Genomic DNA, 11,092 nt, shown 5'->3' with positions numbered 1-11,092 from the left:
GTCAAATGAATAATGACTCTTAATTGATTAATAAACTGTAAGTTTGGAATTAATATCTCATACTCTTGTTATTGAAAACGATCCTGTTCCCCAGAAACCCTGGCCCTGTTCACCTCTGTACAAGAGTTCACATCAGACCCACCACCCACCTTCCTGGGTTCCTGGGCTCTCTGCCCTGACCTCTCACAGAGGTTGGGCCAGGGTGAGAAGAGGGGGCCTCCCTCCTTGCTGTGGGGGGAGGAGACAGCCGCCTTCCCAGCCACCAGTCCCACTCTGCAGTTCCCAAGTTCTATCTCAGGAAGCCCTCTTCCTCAAGGGAGCGTTCCTGGATTTTTCCTACTTCTAACTCTGCCAAATTCCTTCCTCCCAGGATAGACATGAATTCAAATATTTTTCATTTGCTGTGTCATTTAAGTTCTTTTTTAATGTTCTCAGTCATCTGCTCCCTAAATGCCCCTGTAACTGGGTGGATCACCATTCTCAAGGGGCCCCCTTTTGGATGGCAGAGACACAGCCTCACACAGTATGACGCAGGGGAGGTAGAGCCCTGCCCTCAGGCAGCTCCAGCCTGCAGAGGAGGAGGCAGGTCACCTGCAAAAAATGCTCCAAGACTCGAGGAAGGAGTCCTGAGGGCAGATCTTGAGCACCAGGCCCGTGCTGGGCAAGTGGGGTAACTGCTGAGGTAAGACCCTTCCCCCCATACTGGGCTCCTGGGCTTCCGACCCGGAGGGGTGTCACCCCAGCGGCAGTCCCGAGGCTGGGGTCTGGGTGAGCTGGTGGCCTCTCGTCCCCCAGTCTCCGTGGCCAGGTGCAGTCGATGGGAGCCGAGGGCTCGCAGGCGGGTGGTGGTTGCGGGGGAAGGCGGCAGGCCCGCGGGGTCGCACAGGCAGCTGCAGGTCAGGAGCAGGTCAAACAGCAGCAGCTTGAAGAGCAGCAGCCGCAGGACCCCCAGCCACAGCGCCCCACCCGGTGTCCCTGCGAGGAGGAACCGCTCAGGAGCCCGCAGGAGCCCGCAGCCCCCTACCCCAGGAGAGAACGGCGGAGAGGGCCTTGTCCTCTGCCCTTGCCCGTCCCCTTCACCCCCTCCTCCAGGGAAAGTCCTTCCCGGTGTCTAGCCTCCGTTCTTACTGGTAATAATAAATACCTTCCTGGCCTTCATTTTATTTTATTCCCCAACAATCATGGGGGTAGGGGTGGGGGCCACGCAGGAATTAATTAGCATCTGATGCAGAGAGTAACTAGCTCAAAATTCTTTTTTTTTTTTTAGATGGAGTCTCACTCTGTCACCCAGGCTGGAGGGCAGTGGCACGATCTCATCTCACTGCAACCTCCACCTCCCGGGTTCAAGTGATTCTTCTACCTCAGCCTCCTGAGTAGCTGGGACTACAGGCGTGTGCCATCACGCTCGGCTAATTTTTGTATTTTTAGTAGAGACAGGGTTTCACCATGTTGGCCAGGCTGGTCTCGAACTCCTGACCTCGTGATCCACCCACCTCGGCCTCCCAAAGTGCTGGGATTACAGGTGTGAGCCACTGCACCCGGCCTCAAAATTCTCTATTTGGTCGGGAAGCAGAGTTGGACCACAGCCCAACTTCATGACTGTCCATCCATGCTCTTCCCATCACCCCAGACAGCCTCCCATTTACACGGCCTCTAATGCTGAGATCCCCCTGCCTGGGCTGCCCAAGGAGGACTCCAAAGACCCCTCTGTTAGCTGTCACCTGTGCTTCTCAACTAATGTCCAGGAATTAGGCTGGGGTCAAAGGATTCACCCCCATCTTATGCTAGGTAGACTGAGGCCCACGCTAGCCAGTGCCCCAACCTAGCATGACAGCCTCTACATGGGACACCTACTGACCTCCAGTGTAAGACCCATTAGGCCAGAGCTGAATGCCCCACCCCCCGGGCCCAAGGTCCTGGTCCCAGCCTCTTATTCCCCACCCCTTGCCCAGAGTACTCACCCCTGAGAGGCTCCTGGGGGCAGGTCCTGGCTGTAGAAGCCTCTCCTGTTGTCCAGGGAGAAGCGAATGAGTCTTTGGGGATGGGCCATGCACTCTGGAGGGCATCCCCAGTGCTATGCCCAGGCCCTGGCACAGGGTGGGTGTCGAGGCATTTGGGGTAAATGGACAAGTGAGCCAGCAGCAGAAACCCTGAGCCCATTTGCTGCAAGTCCTCTGAAGACCCAAACATCCCTCACTTTGCAGTGTCCCCTGTTCTGTGCCCTGGGGAGGCTGGGGAGCCCGGAACTCTCAGATAAGGAACTGACTGTCTTCGCAGCATTCTTTGGAAGTCAGGGCACTTAGTTAACCAACATTCCCATTTGAAAGATGACAAAATTGAGATAATCCCTAGAGAGGAAGTAAGTCATCTGGTCAGTGATAATAATAGCTGACTGTTTCAAAATACAATGGAGGGGGAAACAAAAATAGCTGGCTTTAGACATGTTGCTTAACCTCCCCGTGCCTGTAAAATTGAGGGAATTATATGACCTGTCTCATAAATGTGAAGTCTGTAGAACACTGCCTGGAACAGAGTAAACACTCAATAACTGGTAGTGATTTGTTAATTAGTTTGGTCCTTATAGGGTGTCATGTACACAGGGTGATCTATCTATGTGTGTATAATGAATCCTAGGTGGAAGGAGGCATTTTTGTCCTTGGAAGCCATGCTGCAAAGCCTGGATTTCAAACAGATATTGCAGTTGCAAATCCCAAAATTCATGGCCCTGAGGCCACTCTCCCCTGAGCCCAGGCGTCACCTCACCCGGAGGCTCTGCACTTGGACACCCTTCATGCCTTTGTGGCCTGGAGCCTGCCCTCCCTCCAACCATATCCTGGTGTGTGGAAGGGGACAGGGAGCATCCGCAAGGGCCCAGGCTCCATCCCCACCTGACAGCTGCACGGGCTGTGTACTCCTGCTGTGACCCTCAGCCCCAGGCCCAGTGTGGCAGACCAAAGGCTCCCAGGATGCCAGCTCCTCAGAAGGCAGGGAGAGATGGGCCAAGTTGGTCCAGGTGCCATCCGTTGCTGGGGAAGGGCCATAGGTGAAGGCATCCAGTGCACTGCCATTGCCGGCTGAGAACCAGATGGGGCTGTCAAGGCCAGGGGGTGCAACATCAAGGACCAGGCAGACCACCACCATCTGCTGCTTTCCATCCACCAGCAGCATGATTGGTGGGGCCAGAGAAGGAAAGGGTATGCCGCCCACACCTGCAAGAGAGCATGTACCTGTGGGTGCTAGACCAGCTTTTGGCCTCCCAGGCCAGCATTGTGTTGTAGGCTAGGGTTCTACATTTCTGTCTTTCCATCCATCCATCCTTCCACCATCCATCTACATGTCCTTCTAGCCACTCATCCATTCCTCCCTCCTTGCATTTTCCCATCTAGCCACCCTTCCTTCCCTCCATCTGCCCATCCTTTCATTCACTCACCTGTTTATCCATCCTTTCTTCTATCAGCCATCTATCCTCCACGTATTCTTTCTTTCTTTTTTTTTGAGATGTAATTTTGCTCTGTTGCCCAGGCTAGAGTGCAGTGGCGCGATCTCGGCTCACTGCAAGTTCCACCTCCTGGGTTCATGCCATTCTCCTGCCTCAGCCTCATGAGTAGCTGGGACTACAGGTGCCCGCCACAGCGCCCGGCTAATTTTTATTTTTATTTTTAGTAGAGACGTGTTAGCCAGGATGGTCTCGATCTCCTGACCTCGTGATCCACCCGCCTCGTCCTCCCAAAGTGCTGGGATTACAGGTGTGAGCCACCATGCCCGGCCACCTCCATCTATTCTTTCTACCTTTCATCCATGTGTCTATCTATCCATCTACCCACCTCTCCTTCCATCCACTTGTCTATGATATCCGAGCCCCTTTCTGTGCCAGGAACTAGAGATACAACATTGGGTAAGTCATTGTCCCTGCTCTCAAGGAACTCAGTTCCATGGGAAAGACAGTAGATGTGTAAAAAAAATACTTGTAATACCCTGTTGTGGCAGCCTCTGGTGAGGAAGGGAAGGAAACAGGACCTGGAATGAGATTAGAATGGGCTTCAAATATATCTGTAACTTTTTGTTTCTTTTTTTAAAAGTCTGATTTAAATATGGCAAAATGTTAAACGTTTGTTAATCTAGGTGGAGTGTGCTTGGGTATTTTTTCTTTTATTCTCAGCCTTTTTCTGTAGCCTGTAGTTTTGTTTGTTTGTTTGCTTGCTTTTTGAAACGGAGTCTTGCTACGTCTCCCAGACTGGAGTGCAGTGGCACCATGTCAGCTCACTGCAACCTCTGCCTTCTGGGTTCAAGCCATTCTTCTGCCTCAGCCTCCCAAGATCCCACGCCACCAAGCCAGCTCATTTTTATTTTTATGTTTTTACTAGAGACTGGGTTTCTCCATGTTGGTCAGGCTGGTCTCTGACTCCTGACCTCAGGTGATCTGCCCGCCCTGGCCTCCCAAAGTGCTAGGATTACAGGCGTGAGGCACCACACCCAGCCTTTTTTTTTTTTTTTTTGAAAAAAAAAGCTTTGTTGGCCAGGCACGGTGTCTCATGCCTGTAATCCCAGCACTTCGGGAGGCCAAGGTGGGCAGATCACGAGGTCAGGAGATTGAGACTATCCTGGCCAACATGGTGAAACCCCATCTCTACTAAAAATACAAAAATTAGGTGGGCATAGTGGTGTGTGCCTGTAATCCCAGCTACTTGGGAGGCTGCGGCAGGAGAATCGCTTGAACCAGGGAAGCGGAAGTTGCAGTGAGCCTAGATCACGCCACTGCACTCCAGCCTGGCGACAGAGCAAGACTCTGTCTCAAAAAAAAAAAAAAAAAAAAAAAAAAAAAGCTTTGTTGGCTGGGTGCAGTGGCTCACGCATGTAATCCTAGTACTTTGGGAGGCTGAGGCAGGGCGATCACCTGAGGTCAGGAGTTTGAGACCAGCCTGGCCAACATGGTGGAACCCCATCTCTACTAAAAATACAAAAATTAGTCGGGCGTGGTGGTGCATACCCGTAGTCCCAGCTACTCAGGAGGCTTGAGGCAGGAGAATCGCTTAAACCCAGAGGCGGAGGTTGCAGTGAGCCAAGATCATGCCACTACACTCCAGCCTGGGCAACAGCACAAGATTCTGTCTCAAAACAACAACAACAACAAAAAAGGCTGGGTGTGGTGGTTCATGCTTGTAATCCCAGCACTTTGGGGGGCCAAGGCAGGCAGATCACCTGAGGTCAGGAGTTCGAGAACACCCTGGCCAACATGGCGAAACCCCGTCTCTACTAAAAATACAAAAAAATTAGCTGCGTGTGGTGGCACGTGCCTGTAGTCCCAGCTACTCTGGAGACTGAGGCACAAGAATCGCTTGAACCCGGACAAAGGTTGCAGTGAGCTGAGATCGCGTCACTGCACTCCAGCCTGGGTGACAGAGTGAAAAAAAAAAAAACCTTTGTTTAGATATATAGTCCACATACCAGACAATTCACCCATTTGAAGTATAGGTGTATTATTTAATAATCTTAAGAACTAAGTCATGGCTGGGCGCTGTGGCTCAAGCCTGTAATCCCAGCACTTTGGGAGGCCAAGGTGGGTGGATCACGAGGTCAGGAGATAGAGACCATCCTGGCTAACACGGTGAAACCCCGTCTCTACTAAAAATACAAAATAATTAGCCGGGCGTGGTGGCAGCCGCCTGTAGTCCCATTTACTCGGGAGGCTGAGGCAGGAGAATGGCGTGAACCCAGGAGGCGGAGCTTGCAGTGAGCCAAGATCGCGCCACTGCACTCCAGCCTGGGCGACAGAGCAAGACTCCGTCTCAAAAAAAAAATAAAATAAAAGAAAGAACTAAGTCATATGGGTACTACAAACATTTTTCCTATATTTTCCAAAATAATCCCTATTTCCCACAATCTTTTATTATTTTTTATTATTTTATTTTTTTGAGACGGAGTCTCTCTCTGTCGCCCAGGCTCAAGTGCAGTGGCACGATCTCGGCTCACTGCAAGCTCCGCCTCCCGGGTTCACGCCATTCTCCTGCCTCAGCCTCCCGAGTAGCTGGGACTACAGGCGCCCGCCAACACGCCTGGCTAATTGTTTATATTTTTAGTAGAGAAGGGGTTTCACTGTGTTAGCCAGGATGGTCTCCATCTCCTTGCCTCGTGATCCGCCTGCCTCGGCCTCCCAAAGTGCTGGGATTACAGGCGTGAGCCACCGCACCCGGCCTATTATTATTATTTTTTGAGACAGGGTCTAGCTCTGTCATCCAGGCTGGACTGCAATGGTGTGATCACAGTTCACTGGAGGCTTGACCTCCTGGTCTGCCAAGTAGCTGTGACCACAGGCACGTGTCACAACACCCGGCTACATTTTTAAAATACCTGTAGAGACATGGGTCTCCCTATGTTGCCTAGGGTGGTCTCAAACTCCTAGGCTCAAGCTATCCTCCCACCTCAGCCTCCCAAAGTGCTGGGATTACAGGCATGAGTCAACAGGCCCAGGCTGCAATCTTATTCCTTTCAGCAAAGATGACTCATTTAATATGTAACAAAAATTTTCTTTTATTTTTTTGAGATGGAGTCTCACTATCTTACCCAGGCTGGAGTGCAGTAGCACAATCTCAGCTCACTGCAATCTCCACTTCTGGGGTTCAAGAAATTCTCCTGCTTAAGCCTCCCGAGTAATTGGGATTACAGGTGTGCGCCACCAGGTCTGGCTGATTTTTTTTGTATTTTTTGTAGAGACAAGGTTTCACCATGTTGGCCAGGCTGGTCTCCAACTCCTGACCTCAAATGATCCACTCACCTCAGCCTCCCAAAGTGCTGGGATTACAGACGTGAGCCACCGCACCTGGCCCAGAATGTTATTTTTGAACATTGTAAATTTTTTTCTTTTTTTTTGAGACAGAGTCTCTCTCTGTTGCCCAGGCCGGAGTGCAATGGCATGATCATGGCTTACTGAGGCTTCGACCACCCGGGTTCAGGCAATCCTCCCACCTCAGCCTTCCCAGTAGCAGGGACTACAGGCACGTGCCACCATACCTGGCTAATTTATTTTTTATTTTTTGTAGAAATAGGGTTTCACTATGTTGTCCTAGCTGGTCTTGAACTTCAGCGCTCAAGAGATCCTCATGCCTGGGCCTCCCAAAGTGCTGGGATTATAGGCATGAGCCACTTTGTCCAGCCTGCAGTTTTTTGTGAATTAGGTATAGCCAGACGAAAGAAATGTCCCAGAGTGCAGGGAAGGAGGCCAGAGAATCTTGTGAGGATGTAGGGGTAAAGGGTACTTAGGAAAGATTTCTTACAAGCCAAATAATTAGCCTAGGCCAGGCGTGGTGGCTCACGCTTTTATTCCCAGCACTTTGGGAGGCTGAGGTGGGCAGATCACAAGGTCAGGAGATCGAGACCATCCTGGCTAACATGGTGAAACCCCGTCTCTACTAAAATACAAAAAATTAGCCGGGCGTGGTGGCACGCACCTGTAATCCCAGCTACTCTGGAGGCTGAGGCAGGAGAATTGCACTCCAGCCTGGCGACAGAGCGGGACTCTGTCTCAAAAAATTAAAAAAAAAAAAAATAGGTGGACGGATCATGAGGTCAGGAGATCGAGACCATCCTGGCTAAAATGGTGAAACCCTGTCTCTACTAAAAATACAAAAAATTAGCCAGGCATGGTGGCAGGCACCTAGCTGGGAGGCTGAGGCAGGAGAATGGCGTGAACCCAGGAGGCAGAGCTTACAGTGAGCCAAGATTGCACTACTGCACTCCAGCCTGGGCGACAGTGCGAGACTCTGTCTCAAAAAAAAAAAAAAATTATCCTACTAACACATAAATGGTAAGTTGTCCATTCAGGATTTGAACTCTCAGATCTCTGTGACTCCAAATCCCCTAAACCATCTCACTTTGAAGGATGACTAAGATTTTGCCATGTGACACAGTGGACCGTCTAGGACATAGCTTCAGACAGAGCTAAGCGTGACTCCTGACTCATTCACTTAATTTTCTGAGTCTTTATTTTATTTCATTATTATTATTATTATTATTATTATTTTTGAGATGGAGTCTCACTCTATTGCCCAGGCTGGAGTGCAGTGGCGGGATCTCCGTTCACTGCAACCTCCACCCGCCGGGGTTCAAGCGATTCTCCTGCCTCAGCCTCCTGAGTAGCTGGGATTACAGGCGCCTACCACCACGCGTGGCTAATTTTTGTATTTTTAGTAGAGATGGGGTTTCACCATCTTGGCCAGGCTGGTCTTGAACTCCTGACCTCGTGATCCACCTGCCTCAGCCTCCCAAAGTGCAAAGTGCTAGGATTACACGCATGAGCCCCATGCCTGGCTTTTTTTTTTTTTTTGAGACTGATTCTGGTTCTGTCGCCTAGCCTGGAGTGCAGTGGTGGGATCTTGGCTCAGTGCAACCTCCTCCTCCCGGGTTCAAGCAATTCTCCTGCCTCAGCATCCTAAGTAGCTGGATTACAGGCACCTGCCACCATGTCCAGCTAATTTTTGTATTTTTTAGTAGAGATGGGGTTTCGTCATGTTGGCCAGGCTGGTCTCAAACTCCTGACTTCAAGTGATCTGCCCGCCTTGGCCTCCCAAAGTGCTGGAATTACAGGCGTAAGCCACCGCGCCCAGCCAATTTTCTGACTCTTTTTGTTTGTTTTGTTTTGTTTTCATTATGTATTTATTTATTTATTTAGGTTGAAGGAACAATATTTTTTGTGAGTCCCAGTGGTCTCATCAATATAATGGTGTTAGGCCGGGCTCAGTGGCTCATGCCTGTAATCCCAGCACTTTGGGAGGCTGAGTCAGGTGAATCACTTGAAGTCAGGAGTTCGGGACCAGCCTGGCCAACATGGTGAACCCCTGTCTCCACTAAAAATACAAAAATTAGCTGGGCATGATGGTGGGCGGCTGTAATCCCAGCTACTTGGGAAGCTGAGGCAGGAGAACCGCTTGAACCTGGGAGGCAGAGGATGCAGTGAGTTGAGATTGTGCCATTGCACTCCAATCTGGGCAACAGAGCAAACTCTGTCTAATAATAATAATAATAATATAACAGGCTGGGTGTGGTGGCTCACGTCTGTAATCCCAGCACTTTGGGAGGCTGAGGCGGGCGGATCATCAGGTCAGGAGTTCAAGACCAGCCTGGCCAACACAGTGAAACTCCGTCTGTACTAAAAATACAAAAAATTAGCTGGGCGTGGTGGCAGGTGCCTGTAATCCCAGCTACTCGGGAGGCTGAGGCAGGAGAATCGAGTGAACCCGGGAGGTGGAGGTTGCAGTGAGCCAAGATCACACCATTGTACTCCAGCCCGGGCGACAGTGCGAGACTCTGTCTCAAAAATAAATAAATAATAATAATAATAATAATATAATGCTGTTAATAATACCAGCCCAGCAAAATTGTTGTGAAGAGTAAAGGCCATAAGTGTAAAATGCCCTGGCAGATAAGTATTAGTGCAATTATTGATATTAATATTAATAAGGCATTGCAAACAAAGGTAGTAGAGAAGGCTGGGCACAAGCTCCAGGACTCAACCTCCAGAGCCTTTTCAGTTATATAGATAGAGACATTCCCCAAGTTGAGTTCAGCTTCCACTTCTTCCATGAAGCATCCCAGGATTGTCCCTGCTTACCCTGGTTACTTCCTTCCCAAGCTCAGGCCTCCTGCCATGGGCTCCCTGTGTTCCACATAGGTGTGGTTTATCTCCCTAATGAAGGAGTGCCTGTGAGAATCTTGGGGCCAGCTCTAGATCAAGGAGACCCCCCTGACTCAAAAGTCATGGACCTTCCCCCACCACATACATGCACACATGCACATGCTTCTAGATGAAGCTGGAATTTTCCCCTCAAAACATGAGTCCTTTGGCTCCAGCCTTGATCATGGGAGGGCTGGGGGTAAATACCCTGGGAAGAGGGCTTGGGACCTATCCTGAGCCCATTGATAAGGGTGAGCTGGGAGTGAACTTGAGACACCCTGAGTCCTATTGAACTAGGGCAGGCATCCTGAGGGCAAGAAGGACAGGACAGGACCTCACACTGTTACCCATATGACATCATTGCATATCACATCACACACACTGGCTACCATAACCCCACCTTCTATGGATGCCCATCCAGTTTGTTCTCATTTCTCTATACCTCTAAGAGGGGCAGCCTCCCTATCAACACTGTGGGCTCCAGGGCAGGAGGACATAGGAGCCCCAGAGCAAGGTGGCTGGGAGGAAGAGTACAATGGGAAGAGTATAGTGGGGACCCTCTATATAGGGTCTCCTCCCCAGAGGTCCCCTCCCCAGAGGGACCCTCCCCAGAGGTCCCTAAATATCTCTTGTCCTGCCTCCCTGCAGCCCATCAATACCCAGGGAGGTCCAGAGTGAGGGGATGGGCTTGGGCAGACTGAGGAGGGACAGAGAGGAAGGCAAAGAGGGGGCTCACCTGTGGGTAGGGCTGGACACCCAAGGGCCAGGAGAAGTAGCAGCCATGTCCCGGCCATGGCCCACTCGGAAGGAGGCAGGACCCAGCTGCAGACCTGAGTTGCGGCTGGGGGAGGAGGCACCCACAAGACTGCCTTCTAGGCCACAGGCCCAGCTGCACCTCAGCTGCTCTACCACGAGCCGTTTCCCCTGGTGACGGGCCCCTACTCCTGCCCTGGCCCCCAAACCCAATCTTGTCTCACGGGCCAGGGAGCACAGGGTGCGTCTCCCACACCAGGAGCCGGACACCTGCACTCCCTCTGAAGAGACAGCACTTCAGTCTGCAAAGTCCCGCTTCAGGGCAGCTACCATCCACAGGACATGGAGCACCAGGTGGCTTAACAGGGGCTTGACATACAGCCCTTCACTTGATCCACTCAACCACTGAGTTACATTTCACAGGTGAGGCAACTGAGGCTCACAGAGAGTGAGGGACCCGCCCAGGGCCACACAGCTGACAGGTACCAGAGCCAGGGCTTGAACTGTTTTTAGATGGCTGGCTTTATTATAGGCAAAAAGATACCCAGGGCCAGGCGCAGTGGCTCACGCCTGTAATCCCAGCACTTTGGGAGGCTGAGACGGGCGGATCACAAGGTCAGGAGATCAAGACCATCCTGGCTAACACAGTGAAACCCCGTCTCTACTAAAAAT

At 51.1% G+C, this 11,092-nt stretch overlaps 1 protein-coding gene across 2 annotated transcripts; it reads right to left on the bottom strand.

Moving 5' to 3' along the window:
- Nucleotides 1-396: 396 nt before the first annotated feature.
- On the bottom strand, nt 397-10,857 carry PTCRA (pre T cell antigen receptor alpha). 2 transcript variants are annotated; one of them, XM_003833284.5, is made up of 4 exons: nt 10,404-10,857; nt 2,889-3,209; nt 1,962-2,006; nt 397-1,020 (listed from the first exon to the last, which is right to left on the bottom strand). In XM_003833284.5, the coding sequence occupies exons 1-4, from the start codon at nt 10,459-10,461 to the stop codon at nt 554-556; spliced, it is 891 nt and encodes a 296-aa protein (XP_003833332.1). In that variant the 5' UTR covers nt 10,462-10,857; the 3' UTR covers nt 397-553. The 2 variants fall into 2 exon arrangements, with proteins under 2 accessions (XP_003833332.1, XP_003833331.1); XM_003833283.4 differs by having other exon boundaries at nt 397-975.
- Between the last annotated feature and the right edge of the window lie 235 nt (nt 10,858-11,092).

The sequence above is a fragment of the Pan paniscus genome, chromosome 5 (assembly GCF_029289425.2).
Source record: "Pan paniscus chromosome 5, NHGRI_mPanPan1-v2.0_pri, whole genome shotgun sequence".
Classification (NCBI taxonomy): domain Eukaryota; kingdom Metazoa; phylum Chordata; class Mammalia; order Primates; family Hominidae; genus Pan; species Pan paniscus.
The sequence above is the reverse complement of the archived record's forward strand: the minus strand, read 5'-3'. Positions and strand labels throughout refer to the sequence as shown.

Bases quoted from the DNA above. Each gene is read 5' to 3' on its own strand.
- PTCRA (XM_003833284.5), bottom strand. From the start codon at position 10,461: ATGGCCGGGACATGGCTGCTACTTCTCCTGGCCCTTGGGTGTCCAGCC. The intron at 2,007-2,888 runs GTGGGGATGGAG...CCTGGACAACAG, and splicing joins ACAGCCCGTGCAGCTGTCAG to GAGAGGCTTCTACAGCCAGG. The intron at 1,021-1,961 runs GTGAGTACTCTG...CTCCTGGGGTAG, and splicing joins CCCCCAGGAGCCTCTCAGGG to GGGGCTGCGGGCTCCTGCGG.